Genomic DNA, 19,690 nt, shown 5'->3' with positions numbered 1-19,690 from the left:
GAATTTTTTATGGTTCGGCCGAAGCCTATGTCTACACAGAGACTAGAGCATGAAGGAGCTTTCACTATAATAATAGTTTAGAGTATAAAAATCTTTTCTAACACCATGCCAGAAATACTGCTCCTGATATTAAAAAGAAGAAATTTAGGATTAAACAAGCCTCCAGAAGAATCCTCCTCAATGGAATAACTCTAATCCAAGGTTGAGTGAACTCCTCCAATCGACGTTCTCTAATCTTCTTTTTTGATAGCCCACAGTTTCCTCACAGCCTCCTCTTTTTTTTTCGTATTTTATTCTTTCCATTTACAAGCCCCCTTTTATAGATAAAAGGTAGTGTCCTTTACGGATTCGTTTTTCTCAAAACCAAAGGATTCTGCGTCTCAGTGCACAAAGGCTTCCACGCAACAAAAAGAATCTTCCACGTGTCGTTGAGCTTTTTTCGTGCTTGGCTCTCCCGACTTTCACGTGCTCCCTTTTTGTTTAAATCGTGGATCCCATATGAGGAGGGACCACATCAATATAATATTAATAAGCAGCCAAAAGTTTTGCCTTCATATTCAAAGACTGAAACTCTGAGAAACTAGATTCAAGCAACAAAGCCAAGCATTAATTTTAATCTGTAAATCGGAATACAGGAGGTGAAAATGCTACATCCTACACAAGTAGATTTTAAGAAAGATTCAATTACCCATGATGTATGATTTTGAAAGCAAACGACATAACAAAATTCTCATAACTTATCCAAGAAGAGGAAACTCGTTGACCTAACCTGGATTTCATTGGACAGAGCAGGAAGCGGCAGCCATCTTAAACATTTTTCTTTTAAGTATTTAACATTAAACCTTATCAATTTAAACCCAGTGATTAGGTTACTCTATCCTAAAATAAACAATAAGGCTGCTTATTGTTGTGGTGTAGATCTTACTGAAAGTAACTTTTCAAAAATGGGATTAAGAGATCAATTTAATAAATAGATATTGATATTTTACACCCCAACAAAGATTAGATACAGAAAATTAGAATCAATCTGATGACATATTTAAGCTAGAGGCAGAGTCTATGAGGCTTTTAATATCAGGCCAGCATAAAATGTAGAAGGTAACATATCAAGTACAAGGTATTTCAAGACTAAACAGAGAGAAAAGCAATGACACGATAACTCCCAGAAAAAAGTGGTGGCATATGCACTAAGAAGTAAATATGAATCTTTGATGCACAGTCTCAATATAATAATCTGAGTCGAGCGACTCTTCACTATTTATCTAAGTTATCAAGTAAAAAATTTATTAAATTTTCCACCAATATTCAAATGGATAAAGGTAACAACATTCTTCTCTCTTTTTTTTCTTGAAAGCTTTTTATGCCTAGAAATTTTTAGAAATGTAAAGAAAAGAATTTCGAGACATAAAAACACAACTTATAGTCTAAAGTATTTGAAATAGAGTGTCACTTAGGAAGATAATACGAGGAAACAAAATATCAAGGCATATGAAAGAGCCACAACGTCCTACCTGCAAAACACACAATAAAAGGAGTTAAATCTAGGCATGTTTATTTGAAAGAATAAATCAAAAAATATTCAGATAATTCATAAAAAAACCAGCAAAATGGGGAAGGGAGAAGAAAAGAGAAGAAGAAGATATAGAGACAACTGCATAAGTAGAATGTTCACCTGATGACAACATAATGTAGATAAGTTAACGGTCATAAATCATTTGATTCTCAAATTTTTTTTTTAAAAAGTATGTGTTGTGGTATAGAAGGGAGGGCAACATTAGTCATATATTGGTTGTGAGTTAAGGGAGATTTTGGCTTATACAGGAATGGACCATCTTTTCCACATGAGATGCCTTTTGAAGGATAAAATCGTGAGGCCCATGGATCAGAGCGAACAATATCTCATATTCAGAGCCATAAGCTCTTGGCCACAATAGTAACACCCCAGGTAGGGGACCACCCCTTCAACTGTTAGGCTCCTCCATCTGTACACCAATCTGTAGTAAAAATAAGGAGGATGATATTTTGCATCCATATACAGACTCCTCCTTTACTGAAGGGCTGTGGTAAAAATAAAAATGAGGGCATCTCCCATCCATATACAGACCTCTTTGACTGGAGGGCTATATTGTACTGTAGAAGGAAGGGCATCATGAGCCTAGCATGTAAGACATTGTCCACTTTGACCCATGAGCCTTACGATTTTGTCTTTTAAAAGGCACCTTACGTGAGAAAGATGGTCCCTTCCTATATAAGTCAGAATCTTCTTTAACTCACAATCAATGCGGGACTAATGATGCCCTCCCTTTTACACCACAACAATATGCAAGTTTTGGCTATAACATAATAGCATCCACAAAAAACGAGAAAAGAAAATATTCATCCCAATAGCTTAGTTTATAAAAAGTATCAATGCTCTTACTTGCACTCAAGGTTGTTTCACTACCTTCCCATCCCAGCTATTTATTTTTTCCATTCCTCATTGCTTTGTTTTGTATCTATTTCCGTTTAAAGGATACAAACTTTTATCAATGTTCCAGATGAAGGTATAAAATAGATATGGTGGATAAAGTTTGATGATAAAAAGTAAAGACAGATGACTCTAGGGATGGTCCTTCATCATGAGAAAGCATTTAGTTAAGACGTAGAATCTAAAATGTGCATTTATATTTTAGTTTCTAACATCTTAGGTGCATTGAAGAAGGAAAGAGGTGCAGATGATTGTGTCATCATAGTTACAATGCACTTTACTCTTCATATAACAAATCTAGGTCAGACCTTAAATTATTGGTTCGTAACTAACAAATGAATCAAACCTTTGTGGACAACTCCAATGGTTCCTTCAAGGTGTAGGAAAGTGTGCAAGATGTAAGACTTTTTATTTTCTTTATCATCCCCTTTTAGTTTCCCCATTTCTGGTTTTTAAGAGTTTCAAGATGACTGAAAAAGTTCTCTGTATTTAAGGAAATGGCACTATTGCCAATGGTGGCAAGTTTTGGTGTTTCATCAGTTCTAGAATTTCTAAATAGTTTCAAACAAAAGGAATTACTGTATCACTAGGTGAGTGCAAATCCATGCAGGAGGTTGAATCCACAAAAGAGCCATACAGTTTGTAAACAGCTAAGCTTAATTAAAAACACCAAAGTTAAAGAAAGGATATATTTGACCTTTTCAATAGCCATGAGTGGCTCAGTGATCAAAGAAAAACACAATTAAGCAGGAGAAATGGGTTCGGAGTGATGGCACAAGGATAAATATGATTCTTTGAGAAACTTCAATTAAGACATGCTAGGATGTGCAACAGGAAAAACAAAGCATTATGAAATACTATGATCTTGCAATCTTGTGCTAAATTGACTGCAAATACAACATTCGAGCGAATGCACATGTTTCATACATTCCCTAAAATTTGATTACAACAGTATTTTGACCAAATTGTCGACAGTATTTGAGAATTTAAAGCTATATGAGATTCTAGGCATATAAGCTGTTCCATTGGTTGTACTGACATCAAATAAAATGAGCAAATTGTTGACTGAAAACTATTTTTGTAAGTAGAATCTATCATGAAAAGCATTTGCAAAAAATAGGTCCCAAAATTCTATGACAGATTTCCAAGAACATCTACAATGTGCTAGAAAAGATTTGCATCATTGAGTTTGCTGGAAAATCAAAGTGACATACCATGTCTTTTGATGATTGTGAACATCAGATCACAAGGGAAATAAAAGAAAGATGAATAAGCCATCCTTTTGCACTGGTGTTTGGTAAAGAAGAGAATTGACAAACAAGATTGATATAGCCCAATAATAATTTAAAACCTTCAGATTCAAAGCTTGATCCCTTAGAAATATTTTTTAGAAAAAAATACCTTTATGCTTTAACAAATATTTTTTAGAAAAAATTGATTGCTTCAATTCACTATGCTTTCAAATACCTTTCGCTTTCTTCCTCCAAGTACTTCAAAAGCAACACTCGTTGTTTTCCTTACTAACTCAAATAGTATAAATTAAGAGTCCTTGACACACTAAAACACCAAAATAGCCTTTCAAACTAGTCTTCAAAAACATGAAGAATATGATTGCATTTATTGCTAAAAAGATAGGAAAGTTCTGATCCACAAGCCTTCTACATCTTCAGTCCCTTTCTACCATACTTGTTGGACATGAGTATCTTAAAAATTTCACTCTACCAAAAAATGTAGGTATCCAAATATTATCTTGGTAGCTCTATATATGCAGTATAATGATTGCTCATTTGCTCTTATGAAATTGTTATTTATTCTATTTTGGTGATTAAATTGCTACCTATTTTTCAGCAAATCAACACAACAGCATGAACTTAAAGAAAAACATATTTATTAAATTTAATTTAAAGTAATTATAACCATGAAATTACAATTGTTCATTTAAATCATTTTTCTAGCTAATAAATCATGTACATACCACTAGCTCTAACTTAATAACAAAAACCTTATATACATTATTCACATTAAAATAATTATGATGAAGCTTCAAAAATCAAAGAGTAAGGTTAATAGAGTGTTAATCAAACTGTTGACTTTAATGAAATCCAAATACCACATCAAAAAATGACCAAAATAACCTTACATAATATAACAACGATCCAAAGAGATAAGAAAACGTATAATCCTCTTTCAGATGAGATAAATGGAGTTACTGATGCTGCTAATTTAAGTGGATGTAAATATAGGTTTTAGAACCATCTTGGATGTGAGTGTAAAAGATATAAATGTTAGGGTTTTTTTTGTAATTTAATTCAAAATCAAAATCAGAGAAAAAGGTGATGGATATGTTAGAGCTGTCAGGGGCGGTGCCCCTTTCGCCTTTCGGCAAGACAACCGCCGAGCCATACTCTTCCCATCTCATCAACGCGACTTAAAGCGAATACAGTGGAAACCAGTGAATCGATAAAAGAGCAGAAGAAGGCGAGGTGCGCGCGAGTCTTGTAACCCTAGGAATGGAGAAGGAGCTGCTGGGTAGGCTGGAGGCCGCGGTGGCGCGCCTCGAGGCGCTTGCCGCCGTCGGATCCCGCTCCGCCGTCGCATCCATCGATCTTGCCGAAGCGGCTGCCATAGATCCGGCGATATTGGCGATCGACGACCTCATGTCTGGATCCCTCGCCCGGGTCTCCACCGCCGCGGGAAAGATCGGCGGGCAGGTCCTTGAAGTGACCAAGATAGTTGAGGAGGCATTCGTGGTTCAGAGGGACCTCCTCGTCAAGGCCAAGCAATGCCAGGTTGGTCATTTGATCTGATCTCCACGTTATAGTGGCATTTTGCTGATGATCTGTGGTTGTTTCTTTAATTTTCTGACGCCAGAGCGTCGGCCATGCATTAGATTTACGTGATTTGTTATCTGGTGATGAAAAGGGTTTGGAAGCGATTAGCAAGGAGCACTGAATAATTCAAACAGGACAGCAGTTGATTTCGATGATCGATCACTGAATTCTCTTTTTTATTTCGTTTTAGTGTGCATTTTTTTTGATTGAAGGTCCATACCGAGTGATCACATTAATGCTTGAGATTTGGATCAGCTTGTTAAAATGCAAGGGCACATCAAATCATTTTATATGCCTTAACCAATGGTTGATTGCAAACCTATGCTTGCTTTTGCGGTTAGATATTCGAAAATATGTACGGTTTTTATAGGATGTTACTTGATTTTACCCAAAATTTGGCGTTTCCTCACATTTTTAATGGAGGATAACACCGTGCAGTGTAGACGACATTCAGACGTACTAGAACTGTAAACTTGATGTAAAATCAACTGGAATCACATTTCTCTTCTCAATTCCTAATGGAATAGGTTCCAGTTTATATTCTGCCACTTTATCTTTTATTTGCTAATAAGGATTTATAAAGCCGGCTCCAAATACTTGAACAAGACTTGATGGTCATAGTTACCCATTTTCTGAGTCTATTATGCTTATTGCAGGTTGGTCTTCACTTTACTTCAGGATATTTTTCATTAGGTTTCTTTTCATCTTGTTTTTTCTCACTATTTTGCTCTTGTAAAACGGTTTCAGTTGCTGATAATATAGGATTCATCAGAATTCCTCTTTCTATTTTCTTCTTCTATTATATGTACTTGGTTATGAATCCATCAAGGCCAATTGTTGATGTTGCAGAAACCTGACATTATGGGGTTACAAGAGTTTCTGAAACCACTGAATGAAGTGATCCACAAAGCAAGTGCTTTGACTGAAGGAAGGCGCTCTGATTATTTTAATCATTTGAAGGCAGCTGCTGACAGTCTTACAGCTTTGGCATGGATTGCTTACTCAGGAAAAGATTGTGGTTAGTGAATCATCTTTTTCCCGTTATTGGAAATGCTAGTGCCTGAATCAAGTTCTTTTTCCATCCCTCTCAATACCCTGTCTTTCTTGAAGGCATGAGTCTTCCAACTGCACATATTGAAGAATGTTGGCAGATGGCTGAATTCTACAACAACAAGGTACGTGCAGCATTGGATATTTAGGTGATCAAATAGTTTGGTAGTCCATTAGAAAGAAAAATAACATCAAAAAAATGTTGGAGTGTGCATAATGATTCATATCATCTGTTTGGGTTTTTAATATTTGCTGCAGAAATAGGTAAGTAAAGATTTTTCCTGTGGCAGTGAATAAAAATCTTAGAAAAATTTATGAATTCATATTTTTTGACTGGAGCCTAATTTACCTTTCAGTGTGCCTAATTTTGCATCTAGTAAGTTCGCATTACTCTCCTAGGTCTTGTTTATTATCATGTTATTTGCTGCATGTAGTATATGTGGTGTATCCTTTGCCTTTTTGTGTAGGCTTAATTGAATGCCTAATTATAACCATATATGATATTGTACTTTGCAGCATGTCAGTTTTTTCATACCAAGGTGATCGGTGGTCTAATTGAAATATCAATTCTTATTTGACCTTGGTTTGTTGTGTAGAGTCTTTCTTTTATAGATACCATGCATTGACAGATGAACCTACACTTTTTCTCTGTCTTTCTATATGTTTAGGGTCTTAATGCAAATGTGATAATATAAATACAAAACATGTGCGCTGTTTGTTACATGAGATGGGCCATAGCCTATTGTAATTATTGATTTCTTGTTGTAATGCAAAAATCCATCAATCATGTGACAAAAGACCATCTAATAAGAAATCTAGGTACACTTCTAATAGGTGCAAATATAGAAATAAGAAAATTTTGTTTTATTTGAGAGTTATTGAATTTTAATTTTAATTTTTATTTTTTTGTGGACTCTAGGTTTACAATTTTATGAGAACTGAGTATTTTATCTCTATACGGATTCTTATGAGGATTTTGGATCTATAGAAACCCATTGGTATGTAATTGAGAACACAAATTTGCATTATTGAGATTTGATAATATCGAGTTGCCCTCTCCCTCTACCTTCTTCTTCTCCTCCTTCTCTTTTCTTCCCTCCTCTTATTCTTCCTCTTCTTCTTCAATCTCCTTGTTCTTCTATACTACATGAATTTGGTATTACAACATCCTAGTCTCCCTACCTCCTAAGCTTGTCCTACGTCAATTTGGTGTTAGAGCTTATCTAGATCCACCACCGCTACCATATCTTTGCCGCTTCATCACTGTAGCCCTAACAACCCCTCGGACCACCCTCTCCAAATCTGGTGTCCACAACCCACAGCAACAATGCTGGAAAAAAAGCAAAAAAAAAGGGGGTGGCGGGTGGTTTCCCTTGTTCACCACTGTCCCTCTTGTCTGCATCAATCACTGGCAGCCAACTGGCCCTTCGTTAAAGCCCTACTGCTCCCTCATGACCGCAGCAGCGTCGGGCTCTGCAGCCTCCGACAATGGTCGCCTCCCAAATCCCTTCTTTGTTCACAGTCGATCATGGCCTACGTCATCGCCTTTTGCCCCTTCATTATTTTTGGCCCTTTTCATTGCCGGAAAATCTTTGCTATCCTCACAAGCTTGCAGAAGCCCCACACCGCGATCCAAGCCTCTCTGCCAAGATCTGCTCCTCTCCCATCTTTCACCATACTGCCCTGTGATTAGGGCTCCGATTTGACACCTCCCCTGTTTCGCCACCATGAAGACGCTCATCGCCCAAAGTTTCTCATCCTATGCAGCACCACTAGCATTGCTCAAGCCTCCCTCGACGGTCACCGTTGAGAGGCGTGCTGCCTAGGGCTTCAAAACGAATCCTCGCAAGGAAGTAACGCGATGGATCTCTATCTCATCCAATTCGATCTGCTTTGGCATGACCCGAACTGTCTATCTGATAGCAAGCCTCCCACAAACCCGGGTTGGCATCCAGATCCAACCCGGACCCAGACCCGGATCCGATTAGTTTACAGCTCGGTTGGTGCCTCAACAGCAACTTAGCGCCACATCAGTGCCTCATTAGTAGGCTGTGTCACAACAGCGGCCAACATCAGAACCTGCAAGATTTTATAGAACCCTGTCCCTAACTAATATCGACATGCTGATTTCATTTTTGATGTCCATTTTGCTGATTCTGCCTCTATAGTGAGTTTTTTCTTCACTAGAAGGTGAAGTAGTGTTTTAAAGTGCTCCTTTGATGGAAGATGTTTCCCTTGGAAAGCTTGATTAATATTTATTTGATTGGGTGATTGGTAAATTGCTTAGTTCGAAATCTATTTTAATCCACTTTTTCTTCCACTACTGGAAAAAAAGAAAAGAAAAAAAAAAGAGAAAAAACTATATTCTTGCTCCTAACCCTTATTTGCATCCAGCCTTTTTTTGGTTTCATCCAACATAGTTTCTACTTTGGCATATCATTTGATTTACACCTACCAGTTTTTACATGTGTGCCCTGTAATAGTTTAAGATTCTTAATTACTTGTTGCTATTTTTAGTCTATCTTTCTATGTTTTGATTGCCCTCTTCTTCAGCCTTCTCCTCCTTCCTCTCTTTTCTTCCCTCCTCATCTTCTTCATCTTCTTCTCTCTCCTTCTCTTCTTCTTCTTTCTTGCATCAATTTGGTATCAGAGCATCCTATTCTCCCTGCCTCCTGAGCTTGTCCTGCATCATTGTGTAATTGCAAATGTGCCAAAAATTGCTTTGTTAGTTTCATTGAACCACCATCATGAATTTTATCCTTGGCTCACCTTCAATAGCTCTGACCAAATTTTGAGACATTGTTTGCCTGTTATCAGTCCTGCATCTCCTGACTGTTGTTTGCATTGTTGAGATGTGAGTCAATATCTTCAATGCATGTTCATTGCTAAATATTTGCAGAAAGTTGACCACTTTCACCTGCTTATTGATCTAAATGTAATGGTCAAAACTTTTGACATTGTATTCTGTTAAGGGTGCTAATCCTCCCATTCTAGTTCTTGATGAACACCGAAAAAAAAAAGAGGGGGTGGCCAGTGCAAGAGGCTTCCACTACTGCGAGGTCTGTAGAGGGTTAGATGTTTGCGGCCTTATCCCACATGCAAAGAGGCTATTTCCGTGTTTTGAACTTGTGATACTCAGGTCATAGTGGAGCAAGTGATACTTAGGTCATAGTGGAGCAATCTTACTTGCCCCAAGTTGATCCTCTATTGACGGTCACCATATTTATGCAAAGTGATTTTATCTGGTGTGAATTTGACATGTAAAGAATTCTTCCTCCCATAACTCTTTTAAATTGTCTTAATCATGATCATCTTCATTTTAGTGTCAAGTTACCCTGGGAAGCATCTAACAAAGCATAGGGAATTTCGACGATGTCATTGTACAGAATTTCAATGATGTCATTGTACATGACCGGTTCCCCTTTATGGAATTTGGCTTGACCAAATTTCACTTTGTTTGAAAGAAAAAGGAAAGGATGTCATGCACATCCAAATTCATTTCATAAAGATGGTGAAATGACAACATAATTGAAAGGAAAACAAGAAAAAAAAGATGAAAAAAGAAGAAAAAGGTAAGGATGCCAAGGTTCTTAAAAGAAGACTTTTGCTATGGAACACTAGAATTGCAAACCCTAGGTAGATGAACCAAACACCTCAATTTATCAATTGTATTTTCACTTGCTTAGATACATACTAGGCTCGGCCCAAGAAAGTTGGATAGGGCCTACCTTGGATCTTCAGCCTCTAACTGGAAAAATTTGTTGTTTCTTTCCAACCAGAGGCACTTCTACATTGCTAAGATAAGCATATTTGACCTGGTTGCTGGAGAAGCTTCAATGGTCCCACTTCTCCATTCTGACCACATTAATTTAAGACTACCAACATTTTCCCTAGTCTTTGATCTCATTCCTAATTTTGATTAAATGAATTGCAAATTGGCAATGAAGAAGTAGATGCCGGCTCTTCTCCTTGGGGTCATTACAAAGAACCCAATTGCCATAACATTTTCTAATTCCTTTCTCTTTCATAAGAATTTCTTCTTTATTGCATATCAAAGCAATTTTCTTGGCTTTCATGGGCATAGACAACCATAGATATGCTTGGATAGAGGGAAATAATACCACCAAAATCGAGTAACCTGTAGAAAACAGATTAAGAAGATACGACAATTTCTATCTCCATCTTTTAGTGTTAGAATTCACAAAAAGCAACAAAGTAGATATGGGCAAGTGATGCTAGAAGTTCTTAGCAAGCAGGCCCAAAATTCTTCCAACCACAGATAGCTTTGAGGAATATATTGTGGGAAGGTATCCATCAACAAAATGTTGTTGGCTCTACTTGAACCCTTTTCAAGAACATAAACAAATGGGATGGGTCAAAGAATTTTAGAAGAGGATCTTTTTCTGTAATAGTAGGTCATCAGGAAAAAGGTTTTTGCAGCATGTAGATTAGCCTACAAATGAACTTCAGCATTTATATAGGATGGCACAATTCATGTTCTAGAGGTTACACACTTCATAAGACTCATACATTGTCTTTTTAGCCTTCTACAGAATGCCGTTGTCATGCCATCCATGTCTTTAATTAGTTAAGAGGGAACAAAGGACATGTAGTAGACAGGAGGGCAAGCAAACTAAGTAAACTAATACCAAGCTCAATTATGAAGAAAATAGACTAACTGAAGTTTGAAAACATAATGTTGGTTTCAATTTTCACCAAGATGAAATGAGATGCAATTTTGGCAATTTCGGCAGTTTCAGTGGTTTCCCTATAGATTTGTACTTCTCATTCAAAATTATAAAGAAATTGAAAATGTTAATTTAAAATAAGAAATTGAAGAACAATAAAATTGGCCAAGAATAACAAACGAGACATCAACTCAAAATGTCTTATATTGATTAGGGCTTTTAGATATATTGTTTCTGGATTTTCACTCTGAATTTTTTAAAAAAATAAAAAATAAAATGATAGAAATGTCTATAAAATCTAAGATCTTGAATACTCATTGCTATGTCACAAAAAAAGAATCCTCTAAATATCTTTGGAATCTAAAATCCCAGTGCTTCCAAATGTTCTAAGAATTTGCAAAATTTATATTTGGTCTGGAAAAATGCTTCCTAAGATTTAGAGATATGAAGAAATGCAAATAATTAGAATAAACAACCTACATGTATATTAAATTTGGGCCCCAGAAGATGATTTCAGCCAAAGCTCTGAAACGAACTTAGTTTCCAATGGGGTCCAAAGTTTCAGGCAGAACTTTGAACTGTAGGTGTAGCATTCTGGTTGTCATGTCTTGTAAATTCTAGCCAGCGTGGTGTTAATCCTGTCGATGGAGAGGATCAAAGGAATGCTGAATTATGAGATAGGGTTCTCCTCCACTATGAAAGTATCAATCCTTGCAAATACGATTCTTCACCTTCTTCAGAGATTAATGGGAGCAGAAGCTCTTTCCGGAAGATAATGAACAGTTTGAAATTTTGAATGCACGATCAATATATGTTAGATTTTTGAAGTAGGCATCTTACAAAAGAGCAGAGTATCTGGAACTTGACAACAACATGGTTCAGTTCTTCATGAGCTGCCTTCTTTTGGATCCTACCAAGAATATCAACAGCAGACACTAACAAAATTGTGGGAGTAGCTTTCTACTTTAGCACAATCCAAAGACTTGCCAAAGAAGAAACACTTATCCATCTAATTCAATGATTTCTGAAGCCTGTATCATCCATCATATTGTAAAGCGAGTTTTAATTTGAACCTGTCAAAGGCTTTATCAATGTCTAGGACACCATTCACTTTTTATCACTTGTTGTCATGTGATGACTTCGTGGGAGACACACGCACGTGCGCACACGTATACTACTTAAGATAGATTTGCCTCTGATAGGCTCAAATATCTCTTAATCCACAAGATGTAAGATTTAGTGGTTTACAGGCCAAGATTTTATTAACTATTTTTGGAAATGCCTTTAGGTGAGCTTATGGGTTGAGATTCCCCTGCCAAGTTTGCCTGTCTTTTTTGGAGGTCAGGATGATTTGGAAATAATTTAGTCTCCTTAGATTGAGACTTATCTAGTAAAATTATCAGAATGTTTATAGTGGTCAGCCTTCCCCACCTACCAAAAAGATTGGAAGAGTCGAGGCCAGCAGCTCTATCTCCTTTTGACTTTGTGATTTCATGTTTAGAGAATCTTTCCTCAAATAGATACATCAAAACTAAAGAATCTTTGCTGAATCAAACAAGCAAACTGAAGATGCCTCCCTGGAATCAAACAATTTTTTCCAGAACTCAAAAGAGGTTTAAGCAATTGCATCCTCCTTACAATTTTGAGCCAAGTTAACCATCAAGCAGAGAATGAAGTTGACTTGTCTCCTTCAGCTTCTAATTTAATGGAAGAACACTGTATTCTTGTCTCTTCATTTATTCCACTCTAGCGCTTTAGCACCATATAACTTCAAGACAAGTGCATGATCCACTTTGTTGCTCCATCACATTAACATTGGTGTCTCATTGGTTAAATTACCAAATACAGTTGCCCATGTTGCAACCAATGTATGGTAAACATCTCTGATTTGTGTTTCTGCTTGTCCACCAACTGCCTGCTATTGTGATTGCCACCATGCTAGTAAAGTCCTAACACCATGACATGTCTCTAGTTGTTGAAACATGTCTAGATCAAGTGTAAATTAGTCCTTGTATCCCATGGTTTGCATAAGCATACAGAGAAAGTAGCATATAATTGAATTGAAAATTTCCTTCCACTTGACTCCTTTATTATGTATATATTCTTGTGAATGGGAGGGGTCTGGGGCTCAAAAATATTGCTTGTATAAAAGTTTTAGAAATTGGACTGAGTGCGCACCTAGGTTCCTGCTTTAGGCAGGTTGGGCACCAAGGCACCTCACTGGGCTTAGGCAGCTTGCTACTTGGCATACACCTCAGGCATCCATGAATAAAGCACATCTTTTAGGTGGGCACCTTGATGCTTCGTAGCCAGGTGCAGACTCCAATAGATGGGTCAGGTACCCATCAGTCTGGTACCCAATCCAAATGACTCTAAGTCCTTCACTTTCCCCTTTCACCCTGTTCCTGAATTTGGCTGCATCGCCAGTGTTCTCCCATAACCTTAAACACTAAACAGGTAAGCTGAGCAGCAGACTGCAGTTGTTGGTCAGAGATTGGGGGTCGTGAATATTGGAAAGTTCTACAGGAAAAATTGCAGGCCGTTGAATCTTTCTAAAAGTACTTTGGAAGTCCTTAATTCCAACCTTTTTTAGTCTCCTTTGAATTCGGTCATATTGCAATCTTTTGCACTTGATATCATCTTAAATCCTGAGTTTCCAACTATCTGAGTAATTAAATGAAAGATATACAGAATTCTACCAATTACACTAGTTCATAAACCAATGAATAACTTCCACCTTTCAAATTCAGGTTCTTGTGGTGTACCGAAATAAAGATCCAGACCATGTAGAGTGGGCAAAAGCATTGAAGGAGCTCTATCTGCCTGGCTTACGAGACTATGTCAAGGGTTTTTATCCTTTGGGCCCTGTTTGGGCTCCTGCCGGGTCGGTTGTTTCTGCACCTAGATCTGCTTCTTCCACTTCACAAGCTCCCCCAGCAAAGGCCCCAGCTCCTCCACCGCCTCCCTCAGCATCTCTTGTCAGTTCTGAGACTGCATCATCTCAACCTAAACAAGGGATGTCTGCTGTCTTTCAGGAAATCAATGCGGGCAAGTCTGTGACTGCAGGTAACCGTGCTTGTTTTCTCTGAAAGCAATGGATCACACTACTGTTTTATGTTTTGGGGGCAACAGATAGAGTGTAATCTGGAGTCATGCTGCTCAGGTTTGAGGAAGGTTACTAATGACATGAAGACCAAGAATCGAACTGATAGAACTGGTGTTGTTAGTACGAGTGAAAAAGATTCTCATGCCAGTTCCTTTTCCTTTTCTAAAACAGGACCTCCAAAATTGGAGCTTCAAATGGGTCGCAAGTGAGAATATTTTCACTTTTCTTTCTAATGTTCACTTTATTTATTTATTGGAAGATCGGGCTTGCTTTTCCTTATCTTGATTAGTATATATTTTGCAAATCTTCCTTTTTTTTTTCAAACATCTTTTGGCAGATGGGCAGTTGAAAATCAGATCAGAAAGAAGGACTTGGTAATTGATGATTGTGACTCAAAACAGTCTGTATATGTATTTGGGTGCAAGGATTCTGTTTTGCAAGTCAAAGGTAATCTCAAGCTTTACAATTTAGTAGTCTGTGTATTTATTTTCATTGTTTCTAGCTCAAGCTTTATGATTTAATGGTCTGTATTTATTTTCATTATTTCTAGCCTTCAATGGGATTTATATATTCCACAATATGCAGGAAAAGTGAACAATATAACTGTTGACAAGTGTACCAAAATGGGAATTGTGTTTATGGTCAGTGCACACATACGCATTTTGTAAAGGACTTCATATCATGCTTGTATAATATAGAATCATGTTATAACATAATAACACATCCTCTTCATGATTGTGACTCAGGATGTGGTTGCAGCTTGCGAGATTGTGAACTGCAATGGTGTTGAGGTGCAATGTCAGGTATCTCCCTGTTTCTGATTTGGAATGTAGAATCAGAAAAGAACTAAGGACATTGTATTTGTGGAAATCTGTTATTTGAGGTATCCATGATTAAAAAAGGTAATTGCCATATGGAATATGAGCCATCTGGAGTATTTTCCTTGTTTTGACCAAAGGTTGAGCTGAAGAGGTGCTCTGTTCATTTTTTTTTTCTGGGACTGTATAATCTGCTTGTTTTTTCTCGAGAGAAGCGTGAAATCTTTCAACCCAGCTTCTCTGCTTCTCATTTCACTACAAAGATTTGATTCAAGGCATGAGTCAGCACATACATTCCATCCAGCTCCCTTTAAGTGGAGTCGTTGTAGCCTGTTGTGCATGATAGGACTATAACAACAGCTTTAATCTGGGCATCTTGGAATTGTTCCATGGGTTCTGGTGAAAAAACATGACTATTCAATGTTCAAGTGCTAGCTGGGGGATTCAGGCTTGGAATATGGTGATATGTTGCATAGAAAGGGGAACAAAATATAAAGCAAAGAAGTTTGTTTCCCCCTTGTGCTATTTTTAATTATATAGTGTATAACATGATTAGCATCTCCACATATATAAAATTTCTAAACTAATCTAAGTTAGTAAACCAGTTTTGGTTTAGTGAATCAATATTATGGGAATGTATACCATACATAATACACACACACACACACACACACACACACAGTGGGTGATTTAAGTTGAACCCAGTCAAATTGGTTATTTGATGTTCCAATGCCAGTATTTAAAATAAGCATTTCTTAACAGAGTATCTACAGTTTAGAAGTCTGTGTATTTTGTCACTTTTTGCTTCATTACTTTGTTGCTATTGTTATCATATATGTGCAGGGTTCAGCACCGACAATATCAATAGACAACACATCAGGCTGCCAATTGTACCTAAGCAAAGATTCATTAGAGGCTTCCATAACAACAGCTAAATCAAGTGAAATTAATGTAATGATTCCTGGTGCAGGCCCAAATGATGACTGGGTAAGACCTCACCTTGTTTTTCAGAAAAGGAAAACTTCCTTTTTGTTCAAGAATGAGCTTGAGTGCATGCGTAATTTATTGGACATCAAAATGACTCCTTTGGATATGGCTAAATTATGACATTTAGACTTATGCTTAGTTTCTGAAATCAAATTGATAGCCAAATTATGTATTCATTATGTTTCCTTGCAATGTGAATTCAATCTTCATGAAATGAAAATAATTAGAAATTCCAGAAAAGCCTTATGGCAATATTCTTTTAGATTATAGCAAGTTTGGCTGTTCTTCCCTGATTCAGCAGAATTTTATTTGATGCTTCGCAGATGAGTGCATCTGACCTGAGCAGAGTTAATTTTCTTGCTTGTCGTTTTTCTTTTAAGATAATGTAGTTAATTAAGTCGTTCTCTTCCCCTGAAGGCTCGGTTTCTTTTGTTTATGGCTTTGCCTTCATAGTGTGCATTTATGGTTGATTTTGAAATTATTTATGTTGTATTAGTGGCAAATCATTATATGTTTATATTTTTTTCATCTATTTTTTTTGTAACTAATTGATTATAAAATGGGATTTAGATGGGAGACTGTGACATGATTGAAGGATGAATTATGTTTTTGGGGTTTTACCTTGAGCAAGTATTATGGTCCTTATTTCATCCATATAGCATTGGCCTGAGAAATAGCACTAGGTCAAAGAATTAGGATTCCAGATGGAAGGGTAGATGGAAACTAGCATTTGATGGAGGAGAACAGTCTGAAACAGGCTTCTGTTTTCCAAACAAGAATTTGGAAAGAATTTTATTTTTTGCTCTGCAGAATATTAGATTTGACTCCATTTGTCTTCTGGTTTGAACCTTGAACCAGGTAGGCAAATACGTGACCCAAATTCACATTCTGCTCTGAAATATAACGAAACAGGGAAAAATATTTCTTTTCGTGGTTGTATGCTTAAATTTGGCTGCCTAATCACTTCACTAACTAGAGGTAGTTTAACATGTTAAAAGAATTCAGAGTGGGTAGGACTTGCTTAGGCTGGCATAAACTTCTAAAACTGACATCAAACGAACTCCTGTCCTCATTCGCATACCTACTGTCAGGTCCTGTAGCCCCATACTTGAGCCAGATGGGCTGACTCTTCATCAAAAAATGGAGCTTCAGCGCCATTTTGGAACATCCCAGTGGCAACTGGTAGAAAAGTTTGATCAGACTATTGTCGTAACCTCTTCATGGAGAACAAGTGATTGACTGACTTGCCATTTACAAAAATGCGAGTTATACATGTGCTTTCTTATGAAGAAGCGATCTATGGATGACTAGTCCACTTTATTATTGGGCATTCCTGTAGGTAGGAAATAAATGTTTCCATGCATATCATTTTGAATGCACACGGTGGGACCTGCAAGAGATTGGTCAAATAAGATCTGGAATATGAAACAAATGAATCATTTTATATCTCTAAACCCTAGAAATACCTCAAGTCCAATTTAAGGATCCAAGTTGTCATGAAGGTTTAGAAGTTATGACATTATGTAATGGGGGATATTTCAAATGTATATAATGGGTTTCACATGATAATCGATATTTAGCTGTTGTCCCATTATAAGAGCCATTGTGTAATGGGGATGACAGCTGTAATTGGACTAATTTAACCATTCATCTCAGTGAATTAATATTATTATAGTCTGATCTCCATGACAGCTGAGCAAATAATGTTGCTGCTATTTGCCTGTTTCTTATTCCCTGTTCTAACAGCTAATAAAAGTTTGTAGTAATGACCAATATCTTCATTCCCAATAAACTGAACCCAAGGCTGAACTAGATGAATAATACCACTATTTCTTTGATAAAAGGAAGTGAAAGTTTTAGAGGCAGCTCACTATTTGGTTATTATCAGCTTTGTTGGAATTTTCCTGTTATTTACATTGATATCAAAGGAAGTCATGTCTTGTTGCCATCCATGCATCAGAGTTCACTAGCAGAATGTTTTCATCCTGGTCAAGGTGTCGGTTTGTATCCATATCAGGCACCTCTCTCGATACAATATATAGATTATCTCAAAATATCTTGGCTGATATAAACCGACAAATCATGGGATATTGGCTGGTATGGTATCATTTATCAGTCAATATTTTTCATCTTTTTACCTTTTCAAATAGGTTTTTAAGTATTTAGTTTCAACATCAGTACCATAAAATAGTTGGTAATATTGAATATCTCAGAATATCTTGGTTTCTTTGGAATTTTTTTTTTTTCCTATACTGGCGGAGATAAACCAAGATCTATGTTCATCTTAGTCTTGGCCACCCACTAAGATGACTGAGATCTTAGCCTTTAGAAACCTTGGGAGTAGATAATTATGGATAAAGTGCTGTCACTTAATTGAAATCTTTTGCTTTGGATGATTGCAGGTGGAGCATGCATTGCCACAACAGTATGTCCATACTTTCAAGAATGGCCAGTTCACAACATCTCCAGTCTTTCACTCTGGCGGGTAACCGTGCTTATTTCCAACCATACCCATATCTCTGTCTGATAGCATTATTACATGGTGGAGAGAAAAAGACCGACAGTCCTGTTAATGGGTTTTGCAAGTCTGCATTTAAGTTAATGCTCTAACTGAAACAGCCCTTCTTCGTTTCTTCATTTCTGTGATTTGTTATTTGTTGCTGGTTTGTGATTTATTTGGTTTGAAAAGATGCAAAGCTTTTCTTTTGCTTTTTCTTTACCTTGTGTACATGAAAAGCAGCGCGAGTGGGTCATCTTCTATCTCCTTGTACTTTATCATATGTATGATTTTGTTGTTGGTGTTCTGCTATTAATTTGAGCAATGAGAGTTCATGGATACTTGACCTGCACATTTTACAATGGTGATTACCTGTTGACATTCCCGGTGTCATTCATGACAATCTCTCATGGACAGATCCTGCTTATATGTGTAGTAGTGGTACATGATGAAAGCCCCCTGTTCTATATCAGCTGGCAGATAGGCCATTTGTTTGTATAAACAAGTGAGATGGGCCTATTTCATGATTTGTAAGTTATTGGGTCGGCCGTATTAGTAGAGCCAATGGCATGCCCATAGTTCTGGCCTTCTGGGTGAACCACTACTTGATTTAATCAGCAAGCAAGATGGAGTATAGTTGTTTGATCATTATGATAGATGCATCTAGACACTGTGAACCCTCTTGAACCCCTCATTAGAGGAATTATTCAGTGACACGAACCCCTTTCAATGCCCTCAGCGGCCTGTAACCGCCTATCTTTTCGCGTTGTTCTTGATGTTCTACGGATCTTTTTGCCTCTCCTGTTCTGGATGTTCCACATCTTTGGTAGAGGGGAAGATTATGCCGTTCTACACGAGGAGCTGAATATTATGGAACTTGGATTCTAGTTAGGGGTGGCGATCGGATTAGGTACTGGATACATCAAGAATTTGTCAATCTGAACTGGATTTGTTTGTCATACAAGTCAAAAATATTGAGTTTTATTAAATAAGTAACCTAATTTAAACTATGAGTTGAAACAAGTTAAACTTTCGTTTTTGATAAATCACTTGGATCCTTCGGCACATGAATAATTTGCCGCCACAGTGAATTCCACTGTTGTAGCGTTGTTATTTGTAACATTCTTTCCCCCTTTATTTACAGGCATATGAGTAGGATTGTGTCATGGCAAATGCCATTATCCAATTCGGGAGCTGATTGAGCCCATGAGATGGTAGTTGTCACATGGTTGATTCTTGCATCTAA

General features: G+C 37.1%; 1 protein-coding gene across 2 annotated transcripts; it reads left to right on the top strand.

The window, feature by feature from the left end:
- The first annotated feature begins 4,837 nt into the window (after positions 1-4,837).
- LOC105055940 (cyclase-associated protein 1) lies at positions 4,838-18,796 on the top strand. Of its 2 annotated transcripts, XM_010937976.3 has the most exons (10): positions 4,838-5,256; positions 6,148-6,316; positions 6,409-6,473; positions 13,787-14,102; positions 14,200-14,347; positions 14,480-14,589; positions 14,728-14,783; positions 14,889-14,945; positions 15,804-15,947; positions 18,350-18,796. In XM_010937976.3, the coding sequence occupies exons 1-10, from the start codon at positions 4,978-4,980 to the stop codon at positions 18,434-18,436; spliced, it is 1,431 nt and encodes a 476-aa protein (XP_010936278.1). In that variant the 5' UTR covers positions 4,838-4,977; the 3' UTR covers positions 18,437-18,796. The 2 variants fall into 2 exon arrangements, 1 of the variants encoding a protein (XP_010936278.1); XR_833773.3 differs by lacking the exons at positions 14,728-14,783; positions 14,889-14,945 and having other exon boundaries at positions 18,350-18,588.
- Positions 18,797-19,690: the final 894 nt, after the last annotated feature.

The sequence above is a fragment of the Elaeis guineensis genome, chromosome 13, assembly GCF_000442705.2.
Source record: "Elaeis guineensis isolate ETL-2024a chromosome 13, EG11, whole genome shotgun sequence".
Classification (NCBI taxonomy): domain Eukaryota; kingdom Viridiplantae; phylum Streptophyta; class Magnoliopsida; order Arecales; family Arecaceae; genus Elaeis; species Elaeis guineensis.
The sequence above is the reverse complement of the archived record's forward strand: the minus strand, read 5'-3'. Positions and strand labels throughout refer to the sequence as shown.